The sequence below is a fragment of the Larimichthys crocea genome, chromosome XV (assembly GCF_000972845.2).
Source record: "Larimichthys crocea isolate SSNF chromosome XV, L_crocea_2.0, whole genome shotgun sequence".
Lineage (NCBI taxonomy): Eukaryota > Metazoa > Chordata > Actinopteri > Sciaenidae > Larimichthys > Larimichthys crocea.
Genome location: NC_040025.1, coordinates 293,935 through 316,517, shown reverse-complemented (window position 1 = coordinate 316,517; position 22,583 = coordinate 293,935). Strand labels below are relative to the sequence as shown.

At 40.5% G+C, this 22,583-nt stretch overlaps 2 protein-coding genes across 4 annotated transcripts; one reads left to right on the top strand and one right to left on the bottom strand.

Moving 5' to 3' along the window:
- Positions 1-1,773: 1,773 nt before the first annotated feature.
- borcs6 (BLOC-1 related complex subunit 6) lies at positions 1,774-10,590 on the top strand. 3 transcript variants are annotated; one of them, XM_010730072.3, is made up of 7 exons: positions 1,774-1,884; positions 3,012-3,640; positions 3,962-4,148; positions 4,346-4,528; positions 7,420-7,583; positions 7,677-7,760; positions 8,198-10,590. In XM_010730072.3, exons 2-7 carry the CDS (start codon positions 3,023-3,025, stop codon positions 8,321-8,323), a joined length of 1,362 nt encoding a protein of 453 aa, XP_010728374.3. In that variant the 5' UTR covers positions 1,774-1,884; positions 3,012-3,022; the 3' UTR covers positions 8,324-10,590. The 3 variants fall into 3 exon arrangements, with proteins under 3 accessions (XP_010728374.3, XP_027144590.1, XP_027144589.1); XM_027288789.1 differs by having other exon boundaries at positions 4,331-4,528; XM_027288788.1 differs by having other exon boundaries at positions 4,325-4,528.
- A 1,060-nt stretch (positions 10,591-11,650) lies between these two features.
- si:dkey-72l14.3 (Glyco_hydro_56 domain-containing protein) lies at positions 11,651-21,846 on the bottom strand. Its single transcript, XM_010730080.3, has 7 exons — positions 21,766-21,846; positions 16,603-17,268; positions 14,899-15,147; positions 14,273-14,419; positions 13,862-13,948; positions 13,459-13,656; positions 11,651-12,278 (listed from the first exon to the last, which is right to left on the bottom strand). The coding sequence occupies exons 2-7, from the start codon at positions 17,209-17,211 to the stop codon at positions 11,898-11,900; spliced, it is 1,671 nt and encodes a 556-aa protein (XP_010728382.2). The 5' UTR covers positions 17,212-17,268; positions 21,766-21,846; the 3' UTR covers positions 11,651-11,897.
- Between the last annotated feature and the right edge of the window lie 737 nt (positions 21,847-22,583).

Below are 22,583 nucleotides of genomic sequence, written 5' to 3'. Positions count from 1 at the left end.
CCGCCCCTGACCTGGGATGCAATTAAATATTTGTGATTTATGAAAATATAACTGTGTAATTTCGATTGCCAATATGCAGTCTCCAGCGTTTATTATAGAAAAACCGCATCTGTTTGAAGGCACGTGCTTTCAATTTGCTTTATATCCCTCATTTTCCTAAATGTTGCCTTTCTTGTGGCAGTTACACGTCTGTTAAAATACCTTCCCACTGACAGTAATCTCATCAAAAAGGAAATGAAAATCTGGTGAGGGTCACAGTGGTTATTGAGTGTTCTATAGGGAAACTCTGAAAACCACCAGCTTATTTCAGAGGTCTAATTGTCTTTAGGTAAATGTCTCAGGCTTTGATGTTAGGCACAAAAGAAAAGGGAATAAATGGGACAAAGCAGCTAAATCATCACCAGGAGAGAGGGAGCAGCTGGCCTGGATTGGGCGTACTAGATTAGAAATTTTACAAGATCTTTAGATGTGGTGACAGTGTGGTTTTGAATCCTTTCTCCTCCTCTGCAACAGTGTTTGTCATTTCTTGCCACATTGGAGGGTTTCAGAAGCCACAGACGTTGGCTCAGTATCCGCTGTGAAGGCTGAACCGAAATCTTCTCATTATTTAGGCCTCCTCTCCAGCTTGTTCACCTCAATTTAAATAATTTCAAAAACATTTATCAGATTCATTATGGTTTATGAGGCAAAACCAGAGCAGCAGTTTTGCAGCTCATTTAAAAAGATTGTGTGGAACTGTGAAAACTGCTTTTTCACACAGGAAACACTTTACTTTCTACTTCTACTTCACTACAATTCACAGGGAAAGGAAAGGAAAAACTTTGAAAATATGATGTTTTGTCATTAACCAAACTAACAATAATCTTGTGATATAATATAGAATAGTTTAACTGTCACAGGGGGTATTTTCTGAGTATTTTTTTTTTCTATATTAAGTACATTTTCCATTTTCCTTTTCCATTATATTTACATATTTTTACTGAAGCAATACTTATACCTCCACCTGCATCTGCATAGAGCCTGCTCCCTGCTTGTTTTTTGATGTTTAGATGAAATACAGATGTTTTACTACTAAGTGCAAAGTGGCTGTCAGAGGCCCTGAAGACTACACAAAGACAGGATACAGTGTTTGAGTTGAGTCTCCTGCCATCGCTGTAAAAGGTGTACAACTTCCACCCAAATTGTGATTAGAGACACAATAATGTTTCAAAGAACAACAAGCATTAAATATTTCATATTCTATTTGAGGAAATTCATCAGTTGCTTGTTTAATGCTGTCAACAGGAGGTCAGAGGTCAGACTCAGCTACGTGCTTACAGCCGGAAGAGGTTCAGGTCTAGTTCAAAGACCCTTCAGTCGAACACAGCTGGGAGCTTAACCCTTGTTTTCTTCTGTCTTTGTCCATTGTGCATTATAGAATCACCAATATACTGTACAGCTTGTATACATGGAGAAGCTGTTGCCTGAGGGGCTGTGGTGTTTGTCTCCATCTGTGGGAGAACAGAGAAACATGCAGGCTAAGCTGTGATGGTGTGGGTAGAGACGAAATAAAGTCACACATCTTCAACATGCAGGAGTTAAATGTTGCTCAGCAGGAAGCAACACTTCTCTATAAATACATATATATATATGTATTTTTTTTTTAAATACAAATGAACAACAATAACATGTAGGTCAGGGTAAAATTAGTTTTACTTATTTAAATAAATATGTTACTTCCTGATACACTGCTTTGACAACATAACAGACGTGGTGTGATTAATTTGAAATGCTTGTTGTTTTTATTTTTTTGAAAGGCGGAACTATTCTGATGAGCTTCGCGGGGAAGGATTTTCACATCGGACCCGGTTGCTGCTTACATTTTTGTGAATAGGAGCTACACTGGTGAGTGTTTTCTTTACTCGGCGCAGCTCACTGACTGTTGTTTGACTTCATCAATAGACACATGCGCATTTTTTACGACGGATCACCTTTAATCACGTGAAAGCGTGAGACAGTAAAAAGCGGTGCACACATTTAAAGTGAATTAAAGGCCCAGACAGCTAACGTTAGCCGGCTAGGCGGCTAATGACAGCAACTTCCTCAAAGAAACATTTCACTCAGGTCTTCTTCGTGTCTCTGCTCCTGTCTGTCTGTGTCCACGGGCCTCAGCTCCCGGGCTTTGTTTAGATGAACCTCAGTGCTGATGTTAACACTGAGTTTGTTTGGTGTCTGAGCTAATGCTAAGCTAAGCAACCTAAACGTTACGTCATGTCACAAACAAACAAACAAGCAGCTGCTGCTGTCATGAGCAAACACGATGGAAATAACAGCACACATAGACGTATGATATGTGTTATATATATGTCTGTGTTCGCCTTGTGTGACAGTCTTCACATGAACACAGCTGGATTGAGACCTCAGGTTCACATCTGGAGTCTGTCCTCAACACTGAATGAACATTTTCCAGTTTTCATCATTTGTTGTTGCTTTAAATAGAAAAGGGTTAAACACGTGTACGTAGAGGACCTGTGTAACTTTCATATCTCTGTTTGTGTTGTTGATGACTTTGTCTCAGATCAATTCCAGAAAATGCACAATGCCACAAAAGCTACAGATTACGCAACATAAAATCACACGTAACATAACAGAGGGTTGTAGCCAGATCGTCTACCACTTCCATCGCCTCCTTTATTTCCATGGTCTGAGGACGGAGGGTGTCGTGCAGATTGCAAATCTCCTTCAGTCAATTCGTGATTCGTTATTCTCTGCTATATCAGTAAAAGTGACTTGACTTGATCCCTAGCCAAGTCGCTGAATCTCAAAAATCAATGTACAAATTTCAGTAACGAAAACTGTCAGATGTTTACTGATTTAAGTCAAGAATTATTTCTAAATTCAGACTATATCTTATTTTGGTACTATCCTTAATTTAACACGGATTAAAAAATGAAATGAGACCCGGCCTTAGTGAGCAGTGGATTAAATTTGAACAGCAGAATCTCTTCTTACATTTTCTCTTTCTTCACCAGCAGGTGGAGGGATGAGTCTCTCCCCTGTGATTGGCACAGAGGTGCCAGAAACCGCGAACGGGCTTGTGACACCCATCCCTTCAGAAAACGGCCCTCATGCTCCGGTCTCTGTGAAGTGTGGGAGTAGCAGAGTGCACTGTCCTGGGGAGGCATCCGAGGAGGACAGCGCCCTCGGACACACAGAGAACCACGTGGATGTGGAAAACAGTGTTTACGATGGTGAAGGCCGCTTGGAGACAGAGATGTACAGTAACGAGAGAACGTCTAGTTTATCATCACACACCTCTCATGTGACAGACCCCTCCCTCCCTGCTGCCACATGCACAGGAGACTCAGAATCAGCCTCCAAAGACACAGACATTCCTGAGGCCTCTAAAGCTGCTGAGTCTCCTGGCGCAGCTCTGCCGTGGGACTCGGCACACTCTAAAGACTCATCTCAGCGAGGAGGCCCTGCCACCATGTACAGACAGCAGACAGAGGCGGAGACTCTAGATGGAGGTGCTGACAGCCAAGAGGAGGAGGAGGAGGAGGAGGAAGACGGAGGGAAGGAGAAACAGGATGAGGAGGATGATGAGAAGAACGAAAAAAAGTGGATTCATCAGCGCACAGGGGGGAGAACGGATGCGGAGGTGAGTGGCCTGTAGGGTTATTTTCAGCTTTATTAGATTATGTGTACCAGAGAGAGAGAGTGCAAGGAATCATGGGAATGACAGAGGGAACAGTACTATCTGAACTACAGGCAGGGAGAGAAAATGTTATAGAGCCATCAGGACTGAACTCTCTGCTGAATTTCAGAGAACAGAGAGATTATAAACAGCAAGAAGAATGTGTAGCTCCTGGGCTGGTTTCATAATGATTCATCAGCGTGATTTAATAAGCAGTAATTTAACTTCTTTTCTTCTCTTCCTCTTCTACTCCATTCTTCGCTCACCCCCTCGCCTATATTTTAGCCGGCACGACACTACTCATCCTCAGCCCCTGGTCCCAGCACCTCGTCAGCTTCCTCCCCTCCACCCCCTCTCCTGCCCTCAGATGACATCCCCTGCCCTCCGCACGTCATGGCGCAGGTGTGGGTACGCAATGTTCGGGGCATGCAGGACAGCAAGAGCCTGGATGAGATCAGCCAAGCGTGTGGAGGTAAATATCTGTGCAGTTTGACTCGTTCTTCACCTCTTTGCTTTCTCGGATTGACAAGTAAGAACTCTTTCGGTGGAGCAATACATTATCTGAAAAAAAAATGGTCAAAATGAAGTAGCTTTAAAACAAAAATATGTCAGTAATTACCCGCAGTATTTTAAAACTCCACTCTGCTGATGTGGGTGTATTTTCCACAGGTGGTTTGGGAGCCCGGGGAGGGGGCAGAGGTGGCCAGTCAGAGGGCAGACGGGCCACAATCTCCTCGGCTCTGGAGCTCGAAGGGACGGTCAGCCATGAAGGAGACCTAACTAACTTCATCACCAAGAACCTGGAGCAGAAAATCAAGATGAGTTCCAAGCCCAGTCTGGACTGCAGCGACTGTGAGTACAAACTACACAACATTTAATTTTATTAACAAATGAAGTGAATTTTATTCTTTTATTAACATAAGTCACAACACTCGGTTTCTAGAAGCTTCACTTCATATTTTAAAGTCGGTGTAAATGCAGAACATGTGTGCAGGCTCGTATTGTTCTTTGCATCAGAGTGTGTGTGTGTATATATACAGTAAGTATGTGTTTTTGTTGTGTTGTATTTTAATATGAGCAGAAGAAACACATGCATACACTACATGTATGTCCTGACATAGAGGGTGTACCCAGACCATCCATGTAGGTTGTGCCCTGAAACTGTGATACTGGCAGTCAGGAGGCTCCAACAGATGAACTCTTTGTATTTTCCTCTGCAGGCGGAGGTGTCAGAAATGGCATTTCAGCAGATTAATAGCTTTTTTTATTGGCAGTGCTGCTGAAACTGCAGTGCAGGGTGTATGACTTGCAGTCATATCCACAGCCAGTTTTCCCCCTGCAGAGACTTAACAGGCCCAGCCAGCCACTACTCATCATTTATGCATAACTTTGGTCACGTCTAAACCAGAAGATGTAATAGTGAATGGATGCTATATATATATATATATATTAAGCAAATGAATTGCTGTGTCTGCTGTCTTATGACGAACTGATGGATGCTGGGTGAATCATTGCCCTGCAGTGTTCACAATGCAGCAGACTAGTCTGGGCAAAAGGGCTTCATTTATTTCACTAAATTTAGAATAGTTTTCCATCTTAGTATTATTTCATCTTTTCTTGACGATACAGAATATCTTTGATTACAGCAAATCATTGTAATGGAGATAAGATTCTTTGATTTCTTTCTATTTAGACTAGTTTTGCATGCAGAAGCTCTGGAAAGGTGATTCAATTTAACATGTAAATGTGACACAAGTGAAGTTTATCATTCAGTCATCAGTTCATCATCATGATTTCAGATACCAGTTGATTAAATTATTTAGAAAAAAGTCTTTTGAAGGCAAATGATACTCGAAAGATTAATGAGAAGATATATCAGTTCAGTTAGGAAGTCCACGGTATCTTTTGATAGCTTTGGCCGAAGAAAGAAGAAGTGTGGACATACAGCTGCAAAATTCACATCTTAATCACATCTTTGTTGGTTGGGCTGGATGGAAACTTGCAATGTAATCAGTAACTTCAACACAAGGTCATAGTGAACATAGAGCATGGTATGTAAAGCATTTCTTCTATCTGCGCAGACATCTGACCCACATGAGAGATGTTAACTGGACAGACAGACAGTGGCAGCAGCAGCAAAATGTGGATCACAACCTGTTCGATAGCTACCGGAACCTGTCCGACAGCTCTCTGACTCAAACAGTCTTCAAATCAGTTCTTCAGCTTTCAGTTTGGGGACTATCATTTTTCAAATCCTCTCAGGATGAGATGAATAATAAAAATGTGAGGAAGACACTTTGCCCTCGCTCTCTCCATCTTACTGCTTATCTTACTTGTTCCAGGCTGATTAAATTAGCCCTCAGACCACGTTTTAATGAGCCAGCAGAGACTCCCGCAGATCATTTTCCATAAGGTCACACACACATACAGTGTGTGTGTATATATATATATATGTTCAGCAGGTTGACTTAGTCCAGCCTGTCCATTAGCAGCCGTCTGTCAAATTTTCCAGGAGAGAGACTCTGAACCGCTGGCCCTCACTCAGAGAAAAAACCCCTCTGGATTAAAGCGTCAGCTAAACTGGCCACTCAATTTAAACACAGGAACACAGTCAATATGCCCCATGTGGCAGCTCATTCCCTCTACCTGCTGATTCAATTACAATGGATGACTCACAGACTTTGTTTAGACTGGAGGGGTTTATTACGGAGGTCCTGCTGCAGCCTGACAGGAACCATTTTCAGAGATGGAAACCTTTTTTTTTTTGTCCACTGGCCACACGTGTGTTCTGTAAGATTTATCGATTCAAGGCACAAGTGCTCTTTTAGTTAAGTGCCATAATTTGTTTAAACCTGTACAGGCTGTCTTTTTATAAGAACAGGTGTTTCTTTCAAATGGGAGTAATTACCTTTAGTTGCTCTTGGTCAGACGTGTGCGTCATTTTGTCTGTTTTTCCTCTTTTTTTTTTTGGTTGTTGTTATTTTTAGTCATTTTTAGCTTGTGCATTGCATCACTGACTGTCTGTATGAACATGTGTGCTGAAATCATTCATCAGATAGTTGTCGACTGAAACTGAATCAACAATTTAGAACAGTCAGTTTTTTATTTGTTGTTAATCAAACAAAAATGCATCCTGCTGCTGTTTTCTGTTTTTAAATCATTATAGATTAGATAATTATATGTGTGTGTTGGACTGTTATGTTATGTGACTCTTTGCAGAAGGGCTCTGAGAACTAACGATGACCATTTTCAACTCCTTCTTTTTTAGACATGGATTATGGATTATACTTTTTATACCACCACTGTCAAACATACGTCCAGAACTGGCTGACTGTCTTGGCAATTTGTCATTAATTCCAATTGTTCAATAATGCACTGCTATTCTTAACAAAGTAAAATACTATATTGTTGTTCAATTCCAAAATACATGTGACTGAACGTTTTGTAATTCATAGTAATTACAGTAATAGTAATGCACATGATGACAGTCGACTGAGTGGCTGTAGAAAAAATGGATAAGAAATTCCTCATAAATAACACATATGGAGAAAAAAGTCATGAAGTCATGCTGGTCTTAAAGAATCTGACAGCTGACGGAGTGAAGGACCTGTGGTAGTGCTAAAATTGGTGGCTTTTAGTTCCCGTAAATTAAATGAGTTTGACACGTCTTGATTTCTAGAATTACCGATAGAAAATAAAAATGTTATTTGCAGCTCTCAAATTTCACAACTTTTTCTTACCAGCGGACTGTTCAGGTCCCATCTACCGAAGCCGGGGATTGTCACGGAGACCAGCGGATATCCCCCCCATCGATCCAGCTGTCCTACTGGATCTTCAGAGACACACCCAGGAAGTGGCGCACAGTGTGGAGATGATGATGAGGAGCCTCAATGGAACCATCCAGAACGTGAGACTGAAACTGTCTAAACCCTTTTTTTGTCTACCAGAATCTCGTGTTTGTGTCTTTGTCATCGATTGATCTCTCCGTCTGCTCATCCAGATGACAGCTCTGAGTGTCGGATACATCCAGACCTACAGGGACTCCGTTGACAGTCTGGGAGAGTCTGTGGACATGAGTATAAAGGTGACACAGTGTGTGTGTGTGTGTGTGTGTGTGTGAGACAGAAAGTTAATGCTCGTTCTCTGGGGTTGTTGGGAAAAGCAGGAAATTACCGAGTGAGTTGAGTTGTTCCATCATAAAACATGAATTATAAACTTTCACTACAAAATGGGTCACAGATTGAGGATAGCTGAACTTTTTCTTTCAGTTAATCTACGTTCTACATCCTGTTTGTTGGATATCATGTCGTCCTTTAGGAAAACAACAATCAAATGAGGACGCAAAATATTTTTTAGGTCGCCAAAGTAATTCAGCTTTGTTTTAAAGAAAAGTTACAGAATCTTACATCAGGCCCACAGTGGACCACCCTATTCTAGTTGTTATTCCCGTTATGTTGCCATCATTTCATTCACTTTGGCTCCAGCATTTTCATCACCTGCCTTACATGTTGCCTCTCACAGGGCATGTACACTCTGATGGCTCGCTGCGAGGAGTTGGATCGTTCCATGCAGCCCATACACACCCTCGCTGCACAGATCCGTGACATCAAACGCACCCTGGACGCTCTGGAGGCTATCTGCAAATAACCCCCACCTGACCGGTACGAATATACGCCTGAGCTGCAAAGACCCGACATCAAGCACATGACTGAACGAGGCTGTCTGCGAGTAAACCCACCTTTCTGCAGGTAGCACAACACACACTGCAGCAAATATTAAGTGCTCCTCTGGATTCCTGGAACCATTGTTACTAGGCATGCTGGATGATTGGCGCTCATAGTCCCTCCGCTTGTTCATTTGAAGATGTTCGTGTTTGTGAGATCGAATCGGGCTTGATTTGCTCTCGGAGCTGAGCTTTCTCTTCCTTTTGTTTCTTTTTTTAAAGCAACCTCACTTCCTCTAATGAACTTGAAACTAAATCTCACAAACTAACCTGTTTCGGAGACACTTCAGTGCCCTAGCACACACACAAACAGATCCTTGAAGATGTTTGGGTAGATGCCCTCTCTCCACGATCCAGTCTAAGGAGGAATAGTGTGTTATTATCCGTCCAGCCCGCTTGGTTCAGATTGCACTAACCTTTCCTTCCCACACGGGAGCGATGTTTCTCTCTCTGTCTCTCTCCTCGCTCGTGGAGAGGTCAGTATGAACTGCTCAGAAGACAGTGACTTTTGCACAGGAACAGAAAGTCTATTTTTTAATCTTATGCAACAAAGATCAGATTCTTTCACTGCAGGCTAAATGAGGGGAGGGGATGCGTCATGTCTGTGTGTATTTTTTTCTGTTAATTTATTCAGCATGCTTGCTTTTTTCAAACTACACTGTTACTCTGTGTCACTGGGAACTGACCAGTCCAGCCAGATGTTTTTTTTTCCACTGAACTGCCCTACCGGCGCATCTGGAGTTCAAGCTTGAGGGTTGCAGATAATGAAAGTGTTTTAAATCACACGTCTTGCTTCTTTTATTTAAAGCTAACCCTAGCCATGTGTCATGAGGTCTAAAATCTCACTTTCCTCGTCTGTGTCAATGCAGTCCAAAGATGTTCTGAAGAACTTAACTGGAAAAATGTTATTTAATGTCATCAAAAGTGAAAAACAGTTCATGCAAGGTGGATGAAAATGAATCCATGAAGCTATTGAAAAAAAACATGTAAGTAGCTGATAAACAGTCAATAATTGTATCGTGTTGTTTCAATTTGGTTCAGCCAAGAAAGTTTGTACTAGAAGTTCAATTTTAAATGCATTCAATTCTTTAGAACAAGTTCCTGTTTGAATCTTGAGCGGAAAATGAATCCTGTAAATTAATTTCGGATCAGTTAAGTTGCTCTGCAGCAAAGTGAAAAGATCAGACACTTTGTCTCAACAAAGGAGAATTAAATCTGGGAAACGTCGCTGGATGGAGTCTGGACACGGCTTTTGGATGTGAACTAACGTGGACTATCACTTTTAATTGCTTACAAAGTGAGTATTTGTTTATTTATTCATTGATAAAAGCCACAGAGCGTCTGCAGCGTCGCTTGGCTCTTTACCAACCTAAAGCCATTTGCTCTCATGGAGCATTATACAGGATTTAATGAAGAGACTGGTACTTCTGTCATTGCACTGGTGGGGTAGCCTTGTAGTAGATCAGCGTACATGTACTAGATTTTCATACTATTACTCGTACGTGTACCTATTACTGATGGCAGGCAATATGTAATTTGGCTTGAGTAGTGTTGGTGTTGTGATGGCTTTCTTAAACTAAACTACTGGAGTGGATTTCATCTATAAAACGTTATCAGAGCAATACTGTAAGCAAAGTAAGTGCACGTTTTAATCTCAGCTCTGCATTGTCTGACCTGTGTCTACACGCTGCTCTGCTCCTGTTAATGTGTTTTCACCACTATGGGAGAAGATCCATTATCGGCTTCACAAAAATCTGCATTCAGTGTCAAGTCTTGCTCTTTGTCTCATTGCTACTCTCCTCGACCTCGTTAGCAAAAAGTTTTGGGGGAAAAGTTCAACGATGATTAGAGAGCATCACTAAAAATTTATGTTAGAGATTAATATGATCCTGGTTCCCCTTGACGATACTGAAATGAACTCAAATGTGTCCATGGAAAGATGTAAATGTTCTTTTGCAGATGAAGGTAAAAATGAGTGGACAGGAAGGATCATGGGAGATATAAAAGGAAATGTAATTTTCCTGTTCATGATATAAATAAATGTATGATTAATTCATTTTCTGTTGTACAATCAGATGCACCTGTGTACATATTATCTCTTTCTGTAACTAAAAAAATGATTTAGATACCCTTTGTCTTGAGTGTATATTTTAATGAAAAATAACAAATAAATTTACATCAGCTGCAAAAACAAACATTTCAGTCTTTTTGTTTTTATATATATAGATATATATATAGATATATATATATATATATATATATATATATATAAATATATATATATATAATATTATATATATATCCTCAAGGAGGATATCCTCCAGGAGCACTGAAGGGTGTGGATGGGGAAAAAGTCAGACATAAAGAACACTGACAACACTGAAAAACATTTACATATCTTCAGCTTTCCTGTTATAGACTGAAGTATTGAGTGATTTTCTTTAGAGGTATGTCCTTTGAATGAACAGACACTGCATTAATAATTACATGCTGGTGAGACCAATGCGATTTTTTTTTCACAGCAGACATTTTGGCTCATCACAGTAGGAAACGCACAGATGTTACTAAACATATTAAAGTGTTAAAGTGTCACACAATGAAGCAGCTAAATGGAATGGTTCCATTATTTTTTTTACATTTGTGTTTTTCCAACTGTGACATGTCAAAATGTTGAACGGTGCAGTTTCATCCATGAACAGGCAGAGGATGCTCAAGAGCTCAGAGAATTGGTGCTGTAGTTCAGCAGAGGAGCCCTTTGAAGACGATTTGTGATATGAAGCCACAGATGTCTGAATATTCACCACTTCAAGGCCAAAGCTGACATGTATTCAGTTTGTTTGAAATGGCCTTCAGATATGTGACTTATGGCCAACGGCTCTGTAAATCAGATTAAACGGTTGGTCCACTCAAATTCCAAAAGAACGCAAGTTCTCCCTAGAAATGCAGGTCCCAGGATTTAATTTGTCTCACCACCCAAATACAATAAAGGTGAACAGCTTGCTTTATGTTTGTTTCTTCTTTTGGTGAATTGGCCCTTTAACCCAGCACATCTACTGAATGGAAAGAGAAACTCTTGATGAAAGGAGGCTTTAACATGATTAAATAAATAATTTCCACAAAACAAAGCACTGACAAGTATAAACAAAATGTGCAAAGACAATGAAACCTCAGTGAAGGTTTCCTGTATCTGTGGTCAGGTTGAACGTCTGATATAGATATATATATTATATTATCAGCACGCTGGATGGTGGGTTAAATCTAGTATATCATAGCTCAGTTCTCTCAAAATAGAGCCAGGATACTAAAAAATACTTACTACTGTCTCTTGGCACATTCAGTGTTTGAACTTCTAGTTCTGGTCGTAGTTTGTTGTATATTCTATTCAGCAGCACGCCTGCAGCTAGCAGGGATTCAGTGTCTTGCTCAAGGGCACTTCTGAAGGGCTCATATTGCAGTTGTAGCTCAGATCTTCCATGTGAATGCTGGTTAGTTCACAGTTTAAGGTTCCAGGCATAGACTTCCAGCCACCAGCAACAGCAGAACAGTCAGGTTTGGGGCACTGAGGGGATTTGAACCGCCTTCTATAGATACTTCAAGTGAAGGCTTTGGACCAAAGGAACTGCTTTCTCTTAACTCAGTCCCAGAGGCACCTTTTGTTATAGAAGGTGCAGTAGAGGCTGCCGTAGTCCCCATCACATCTTCAGCATTTTCTTCTACTGTACCCCCAACAGATGCTCCATCTTTGAGGGACTGCTGGTCTGAGATGTCCCCGTCTGTAGTCGTGTACCACTGGCACTGGAAGTCTTTCTTCCAGATCTCAGCTGGGTCTGGTACAGGTTGTGTAGTGCTTGTGTCTGGTTGATCTGTGGCTGCATCTGCCTAAAATGTCAGATGGAAAATGTATATGTTAAAATAACATTTCTGTTATAATTTTCATGGGGAATATGGAAACCTTTCGTAATTAATTTCAGCCTGGAAACTGAAGATGAAATCGCATGGCTCAGATACAAAAGGAAGAGACATTTTCATAGTGTTCTTTCATAGTACTGTGTTGTACTTTTTATGACGTTGAATTTTACCAAAACCCTAATGCAGAGATTTCCAAAATGTGATGAGTGTTCCCCGAGAAACACTGTGTTCATTTCTGCAGGATCATACACCACCCGAACTGTCTGTTGTGTCTCAGCTACTGTTTTCCTCCCTGCTTTCTTACTGTCTAAACACAGAAGATCCTCGGGCAATTACACTCCCTGCTGTTTTTTCCACCTCTTTCCCTTTTCTTTTCTTTTTTTTATAAAGTTACTTATCTTTGTCCGTCGTGACTCAAAATGAGTTGTTCTCTTTCAAACTTTCTGCACAGATATAACACCTTGTATACGCAGGCTTTTGTGAATCAAATCTCCAGTAGCAGAAAACGGGGAAAGTCAAAACGACAATCGGAGCTCATTGTAGTAGCCACAGTCACGTACTGTATGTATTTGTTAACCTTTCTACAATCTTTCTCTGATTTCACAGTTACTGCTCCTTAGATAATGCACTAACTTGAAGACTAAACTGCAATGTAATATACACTTTATTTGATCAATGTATATAGACTAAACAAACTACAGCCTCCAAAAAAAACATCATGTTGGTTAGCACCACTCTCTTTCAACAATATTATATCCCTCAAGAAATTAAGCTTTGTTACTGGGCAGTTGGGTTGGACTACAGTAGTTTTAGCTACATACATGTTGCCAGTTACATTCAGTGTGAGTTAAGTAAGACTGGTTTCATCTGTGATAAGTTTTTTAGGATCACCACAAGTACTGGAGTGTGTCATGGCTTTGCATTTTAACACAAAACAACTTTAACGGTGTTGCCATTGGTAGACCAAGGACAGAACATGTCAGGTTTATATCTAAACAAGGTTAAACAGATCTCTGTCAACATCTATTTATGACTCCCTGTAGGAGTAGGCATCAAGCTTGTCCACAGGATAAATGATAACCGGAATATATAAGCAGGGCTTTATAAATCCTGCATAAATAAATATTGACATAAAACTACATTGTCTCACGTTTCCTGTCACCTTCTCCGTCACTTCAGATTGGGGTGGGAGGTGGAGGTAGGCGGAGGAGCTTTCTGGATTTTGACGGACGCATCGGCCCTTTCCCTGGCACAGAGAGGCTGAACAGAGTCGAGCTGCCGTGGTGACGTTGACGGAGTAGGGTCCCAGGACCTTACGGACAAACTCTGCCAGGTCCTGACACTCTCTCTGGGAAACAGACAGTTTGATGAAGCAGGAACGGTGGCGTGTGCTGATACCGTAGATACAATAGACATTTTCAACACATGGCAATCTTTGGAGATTGCATCAGTGATCAGTGAAATAAAACATGTGAGATAGTGATGGGTGGCCAGCTGCATGTGCAGATGTATTTGTGGGTGTATGCACTTCATACAAATGCATAGTTGTGTACCTCTGTCTTAGTCTCACTTCTTTCCCAGATGACAACTCCGGCTGTTCCCATGGCAGCGCTCTCCCCTATGGTGCTCACCAGATCTGCCTGTAAAAATTATACCAAGAAGCTATAAAAGAGTCAGAGCACAGCACGCTCTTTTCAACTTGTCTTAGTAGCATACAGTACAAGCACCATTACACTCGTCATATAGCCTATTTATCTGTTTTTTTCACACCAAGTCCGCCACATGATGATACAAGTGTGAATCAAAAGCATGTTTCAGCTTTCTAATTATTCTCTTTTCCAAATAAAACCATGACACTTTAGAACCAGAGTATAATTAGTGCTATGATCCTTCCTCTCTGTTCAGCTTCAGTGCTGATCCATGTGTAGGGGTCTTAGATCAAATACCAGAAGCTGACATCTCACCTGTGACAGGAAATTATTCGTCGAGGCGTAGACGCTCTTGACCAGTGGGAATACAGGAAGATCAAACCCTGTCCCAGTCAGAGATGATACTCGTAGTGCTTCTTTGATTTGACTGGACAAATAAAGCCTGGCTCCAGATGTCCCACCCTGTAAAAAAAAAAAGAAAAAAGGGGGGGACAGATTGTGCACATTTTTACCCATAAACCAGGTACAAGACAGTTGTAAATGTAAATATACCAAGACTCAGTTTGGTTTACAGTGAAGTGCTTAAACAGCAATACTTTTAACTTTTTAAAAAACTTTTTACAAAACTTCACTGATAAACCAAACATGGCATTTTTCATTTCACTTGATTTTTTCTTTCTGCCGTCGTGCGGTTGTTGTTAACTGCCCTGGGGACAAACTTAAGTTTGACAGTAGTTTTCACAATATTTTGTGATTTGATCTCTCTTTCCTCCTCACTGTTTTGTATCTGCTTATATATCGAACCAGTGCTCATGTGGATGTAAGCTTTAAAAAGATAGTTTTCTCTGTTAGGCTAAAATCAGCTTTTCTATGCTCCCGCTATAGATTTTTGTGATTTATAAAACTGAAAACAAATATGTGACAAAGGTAGTATGACCTACCTGCAGCTTCTCCAGGGTGAGGAGAGGGTAGATGGCAGAGCTTCGTTTCCATAGCCACAAGAGCTCGTCGTTAAGGGCCATCTCTGCAGCAGGGCACTCGCCGGTGTAATTGGCTAACACGGTTTGGGCAGGATTGCCGTTGTAGCAGCTGGGGTAAGGGGAGACGCCCCATAATGCTTTGGGCCTTAACCTTTTGACCTCCCGTAGAGTCTCCATCATTACTGACTGGGCTGCTGCCTCAAAGTCCACCTGTGACGAGATCCATAGATCACCTTTCAGTTCACTTCAGACATTTTATGTTTTGTTATTTAAAATCAATTCAACATCAGTTTTTCACGGTTAAATAGTCACACACATGAAATTATTTTGCTTTAAGAGTTCAAAAGCTTCAAAGCTTTGGGAGGATATTCAGGATCAGATGATATGAGATGATTATTGAATTTATAGGACTGTGTTGATTTGTCAGATAGCTCCACACTTAATGCAGTTTTCACATATTGCTTTCTTGTCAAGACTTAGATGAGATTGATACCAGTCTCATATTTGTCCATTAAAATCAAGCAGGAGCCTGCCTGAGGAGAGTTTGCTTAGATTATCTTTCAAGCTCACTAATTAACACACAAGATCCTGTTTGTTTAATCTGTACAGACACAGAGGTGTAAAAAGGACTCACTGTAGTTATGTGGCAGACTATTTCTTGATGCAGTCACTTAGTCTGACATAATCCCCCCCAAAACAAGTTATTTTTTGTAACCATTTGACAGAGCCAAGCTGTTTCCCGTCCTTATACTAAGCCAACCAGCTAACGGTAGCTTCATATTTGTGACTTCTCACAATAATACAAAAAAAATTATAAACTATTTCTGTAGACAACCCAACATTAGACATTACCATCTGGTTTATTTATCTACAAACATTTTTCAATTGAATTTCCTAAAAATTATATAGATGAATTTGATGGATGTCAGTTACACTTTGTAACTTTAACACCATAGAAAGAAAATCATGCAAAATCATGCAAAGATCCACTTTGACCGGCTTCCTAATTTTCCTTTCTCACATTTCTTTCTTTGGTTGGAGGTATAGATGCCGCAAGATCAGAACCAACCAAGCAAAAAAACGTGCTTATGCTAATGGAAATATTTCAATTCAAACAAGATACAAGCAAGATTTTATGCTTATGACAGATGTTGGTATACAATTATTGGCATGCGCTTTAAATGCCGCCTAAAGACGGTGATGGCATTCATGATGACTGCTACAAATGATGATGTTACTCTTATTCTCACTATTGTTTTGTTTATCTATGTGTTGTAACGTGTCTACATGTTGTGTTCTGTACTACAAATTGGGTGCTTGCTAACATAATTTTAATACTTTAGTTGTAATGACTAAAAGCACATGGTACCATAGTAGTCTTTTTTAGTGAAGTCTCAGTGTATATTTGCATTTTCCATCAAAGATTTTCTCTTGACTAAGGAACAAACTCTTGTGGAACTGTTTTTTTTCTCCTGTTGGCATCTTGCACGCTCCACCATCTGCCAACAACTTTGAAAGTTTTCTCTCCATCTCATGCTCCCTCAGTCTCTTCCCTATCCATCTTTCTTTTCATGTTCACTTCCTGCTTTTCATTTCTTGCAAACTTGTTTTTCCCTCCATTACCATTTGCCCTTTTTGTTACTACTTTTCCCAAACTCTCTTTACCTGTGACCACTTCTCCACCACCTCTGGAGTCCAGCTTGGAAAGAAAGTCTTCAGCAGGTTCCTTGATGCCTCTGGATACATTGCCTGCCTCTCTTGGTTCCTTGACCACTGGGGGACCCACTCTGCCCAACGCAGCACCCCTAGCCCAAGGTACCTTGGGGCAGGTAAAGCTGCCTCCAAGTCCTGCTGTGTCTTTTGGAAGTGGTTGTCCAGCCGTGTGTGCTGTGGTAACCCCCTGTTGACCGGTGTGTCTTTGTCCACAAAATAAGGATAGTTCCCCAGTGTGTCCTCGTAAAAGACGGCCACGCGGCCCTCTGGTTCCATCCCGAAAGATCTGAGATCTGGCCGACCGGAGCAGGAAGAGTCAGGGATGCCCCAGAAGATGATAAAAGGCTGTCCGGACAGGAGAGGGGGTCGTGCAGGCTGGGATGGACCAGCAGTACAGAGGTCAGTGAAGGCAACAAGCAGGAGAAGGAGGGGCACTAAAGCTGGAGGCTGGACTTGAAGGATGGCTGATAAAGATGAAGTTGCATGAGTCCTGAGGTTGTAAGGTGTTAGTTTTGGTTCTGGCTTTGGGTCTGGACGTGACCGTAGCTCGGTCCACGCCATTGAAGCGGCCACCTCTCAGGCTCTCACCTCTTCAGGCCTTCACAGCCAATCATGTTCCTATAAAACACATAACATGTTGCTGATATTGTCAGGAAAACATTACATATAAATCATTTTCTCATATCCCACTCTATACTTCTCTCTCTGTCAACTGTTCAGAGTGAAGTTTGTGGATTACCTTAAGTAACTGGAATATTGAAACAACCACCACCAACAAAATTCAAACCATAACCTCACAATTTTGACTGTCATTGCTTTACTGTGTTCTCACCTTCAAGAATCTCCTGATATTTGCTCCGATCTACTCGTTTATTGAACTGCACCCTGTTTTATCACCTCACTGTCTTAGTTTAAAGGCTTAAAATGCTTCCTTAAAATGTTCTTATCTTCTTTAACATTCCTTCATCTCCCCGTTTTAGGTGTTGTAGTAAAATCAGTGGCAGATTATAGATTTCTCAAGGGTTCCTTCAGTCACATGTGTCACGAAGGAAGCCAGTGTAGTTAATATTTCATACGCTCAGTGATAAGATACACTGTGTGTGTACAAGGCTGCACAGTAGTAAAGCAGGATAAATGCAGAGTGGAAGTGATTCCCACATCACATGCACACACAGTAAAACAGCATGCGATGACTTAAAGAGTATGAGTAGAAAACATCTTGAGTATGAATTATGGAAGAATCATACCGTGCAGCATCTGCTGTGATAACATTATACATCTTTATATATACTTAGAAATCACATAGGTTCATGTGCAACATTTTGAAATACTTTCTGCAGCAAATAACCGAAAAGTGCAAATAAATGCCTCCAACCTAAAGTTTAGACTGATAGAGGGATCATCCCTAACTAACTGACTAACTTAGTTAATCCAGTCGGCATCATTCATGGTTAAAAAATCCAAATCTGTTTTAACTGAAGAAAATACTGCGTGGTTCACAAAATGAAACAAATCTTCTTTGTCACTGAGATATCACATCGAACAAATGTGCTTGTTTCAACTTAGAGTGGTAAAATACCAGATCTCGCTTATAAAGAACGTTTCCTTTTAGATATATTCTATAACTATCCATATACCACATATTTTATCATCCAAATAAAAGGTTGTTGTGCATACCAGATATCAGTAGCTTATTGATACTCTCAGTTAACATTGCTTCTTTTAACAAATTTATGTTTATCTTTTCATTACTAAAAGATACCAAGCACAAAGATCCAATTATTTCTAAGCATATCTTCTTGCATTGGTTCAAACATAGCCACAATAACAGTAATCGATGGAACAATCACTACAATTTGTAACAATAATAAATATTTTCCCATCTAAGCTGTTGTCCTTCTCTCATGAAATATATTGCAGTTCCAGTTTTACTTTCCCTCTATCATTTTCCATCATTGAGGAGATGACAATGTGGAGGTCAGAACAACACGGCCGCACTCTGGGTCAGAAAATAGATCCGCTAGCAATACGCAGTCTTGAAAACTACTTTGTCTGTTTAAACATTTCTTTTAACTCCGTGCTGTGTTTTAGTCCATGCTGGACAGAGCCTTGGCCGGGCATCTCCCTCTCTCCCACTCCTGGGTGTCCTCTGCGCCCAACCTTCGACACGTGTACCACACCTTTAATGTCTTTACATTCATTGCAAAATTAAAATCAGTAGGAGAGTAAGCAGTTGTGTTTCGTGTTATTTTGTTCAATTTTTATGATACAGAACAGCTCGGAAAAGAAACTGCTGATGAGCCAACGACCAGAGATTTCACTCAGCAGTACGTGAGTGTGCATCCGCATGCTACATCCGAAACACAGCCGTTGCTCAGTATAACAACGTTATTAAAAAGAATAAATTCAGAGACTTATTATATTCTAAAATTGTTGGTCTTACTTAAAAATGCATGCATTTATTTGTATTCAGTGTTAAAAAATATTGTATGGCTCTCACGGAAATACATTTTAAAATATGTGGCTTTCATGGCTCTCTTAGCCAAAAAGGTTCCCGACCCCTGTTCATAAAGGTCACTTATTTATTGAGCTCACTGGCCATTTGCTTTCTTGCTTCTTTGAGTCGATCACATCCCAGATGTTACCAGCAGATACACTGTGGCTCATTATTATGTTTCCAGACTGTGAAACTCTTGGTTCTCTCTTTAATAGCACTTGTCTTGTGTTCACTGATCATGTGAGGCACTCACTTGGTTATTACTGTAAAAAAACATAAAATTCTCTCGTCTTTCATTTATTTTAGGAGGCTGTTAGTTAACGTGGTGTCACTGTCACATTTATCACACCATGAGTCACATTATGATTTCCATTCAGCATGACTGACACACAGATGACCACTGTGTGACTCACTCAGCTAATAAGTATAAGGTATAATCTATTTTGAGAGTTTAACAAAACAACAATTAGTTAGACCACCTGCAGTTTTAAAATGCCTGCCTACAGGTTATCGCATCAATAATTTAACACCAAGACATCAGCAGAGGCAGAAAAACTGACAGACATAAACTTTGAAGACGCGCACTGCAGTCGTTACCTGCCAGTGTGTGTTCCTGAAGCTTTTAGATTGTTTATTTCACGGTGAATCATACAAGTCGAAAAACATACAAATGTACAAACCAGTGCAGAATGGATGGCGTCTGTACTGATGAATGAGAAACTAAAATCCTGAATATCCAGGTGTGTTTTTGACAAATTACATCTTAGGAGAAAAGAAAGTGAAAACATCACCTCCTACTGCCTCTAGTTAAATTCTGAGAAATCACACGCTGGAAAAAACTTTTGACAAATAAACCGTGTTTTTCCAGGATGGTTCGGCAGTCTTGTTGTGTTGCTTGTATCATGATTTGGCTTGTCACTCGGCTGTCAAAAAAAACCCCAATATCACTGTAGAAGATGAATTATTTGAAACAAAGTGGTGCTCATGTAACAGAAAGGCACATCCCTTCCATATAATTGGAAGGTAAATAATTGGCCTGTTCTGACTAACAGAGAAATATACAGTGTTGTCACACTGAAGGACTCTTGTTCAAAAGTGAGAACTTGAAGCAGCACTAAATGTTTTTTTCAAATAATAAGTGGCATTTTTGCATTGGTGGTCAAATCAAGACAACATGTAAAAAATAACAGAATCTTTTATATCAGAGAGTACTGATATAAAAGAACTAAATATGGTGAGTAATGGGAGGCTCTTTATGGATTAAAATCACTGGGCAGTAGAGGAAGACAAAAAAGAAAACATAGCTTCATTAATGATGTATGTGAATTAATTATTCATTTTTTGTACAAAAAATTCATACTAAATAAGGGAAACATGTTGCATTAACATCTAAGGCTAATTTAAGTGACAGTTTCGCAGTTTTCGGGAGTCTCGGTCAATTAAATCAGGTTAAATATTTTGAACCTAAACACAAATCCTGCTGTAGCTGTTTCACACACACAGAGACGCTCTACTGGTGTCTACAGATAAGTCAGAAAATTAAGAAAACAGCACAGCGTGTCAGTGTGCTGAACACAGTGGAAATCACATTGGGTCTGAAAGGGCCATTAGGCTGCAGGCTACAACTGACAACATCCCTTTTTAACAAGTATTTGTTGACAGTTTTGCAAATTGGTATCATTAAAATATTCTCAAATATCTATTAGCAGTTTCTGTTTGAACTGTATGGATGTACAGACAATGAGCGCTGGATTAAATAGATTAAAAATGTGATGATTCCTCAGGCAAGTTCACATGGGTTTTAGGTGGATTTATGCATATTTGTACACGATGTATAATATAATTGGAAAGTTACACTGTATCTAAAAATATGTGCATTATATCTGTGTGTTTACATTTGATGAAGTTATAACTCAGAAGAGAAGGAGTTTAAGTACCCTCATCTCGTCCATCAGCTGTGTGTCACAGGCACTGCTGCAACTGTTGACCATGTTGGTAAATGGGCCAAACTACTATGACTGTCTTCCTGCTTTTTCCACAACACTGGCATGCACCAGTTCCTCTCACTCACCCTTTAAACTCCCCCACACCTCACCTCACACTTTGAAAACCTCTGGCTTAGGTTCCCCAAGACTCTACAGTCGGGATAAACACAGTTTTTATTAAGGTTCGCTCATTTGGTGATTTCTAAAGAGTGATGGGGAGCGCTGTCTAACGCTCCACACTCTCCCATAGATGTTCAGTTGGGTTGAGATCAGGTAACTACAAAGGCTCTAGCATATGATTCAATTTATAGTCACACATCTAAGTAGTCAGTGATGTCTGGTGTCCTCTTTGGAAGAAGCTTGTTATGTGTTCCATTTGTTTATTCAGGTTCCTTTTCACAGAATGGTAAGTTCAATATTTCATGTGAACTCCCCTGTATCACATTGTGTCCCATTCCTCTGGTGTTAAAGAGCAGTGGCATTTTAATGTTTTCCAGCTTATTTTTCTTCACCAGGAACTTGTCACATTTTGGTGAAAACGCTCCGGCAATTGCTTGTTAGCAGTGCCAACTCTTCTCGACAGCACAGATAGCCGCTCGCTCGCTAACAAGCCATTAAAACAGGAAATCTTACATTGTGTGACGAATGTCTGATAGAGACAAAGTGCAACTCGAAATGCCAAGGGATTCCTGTTTTTCTGCGCAAATAAAGTCCAGTAACTCGAGGAAGGGCGAGGGGGGGTGGGAAGGAAAATATGTCTGCACCCTGATAAAGGCTCACAGGTGTTTTTCAATTAGGCTGGATGATTAGCCCTTTAGTCAGGCAGAGGGGAGGCGGAGCCTCGCTCCAAATGATGTGATGTCACCAGCCTGGCTGACGGGCAATCAGGTGCCGCCTGTACTCGCCCACACAGTCCTCACAGGAGGTCTAATCAGGCTCAAGTGAGAACTCCTGTGTGGGTGTGCTGGGGCAACATGCTGATTACTCGTGGACTGACCCCTGCGGTACGACTGCACTATGTTAACAAGACGAGTGTAATGGAAGCTATTTCACTCCATTATTTTATTTACATGTTTAGTTCAATTCATCTGCCTTATCATCATCATCGTCGTTGTCATCTGAAAATAACAGCCATTAAACCGTAATTATATCTTACACACGAATGCCTAATTATAACACAGTGATACTGATTAGTTTACACACACCCACTTCAATCTGTTAAAAAAACATTAGACATAAGTAGACATTAGATCAGAAATGAAAAGGTCAGCTTTAGAAAACAAATTACAATTTTTGTAACGTAACTCTAAGGAAACTTAATCCGCAGACTGTCGCCTTGGTTCATTTTAAGCATTGTTCTTATCCTCACAGACTTCCGACCAACATTATAAGCCACTAATAAGCCACCAAGGAGGTCAAAGGTCACAGAAAGCACAGTGTGCTGCTAATAT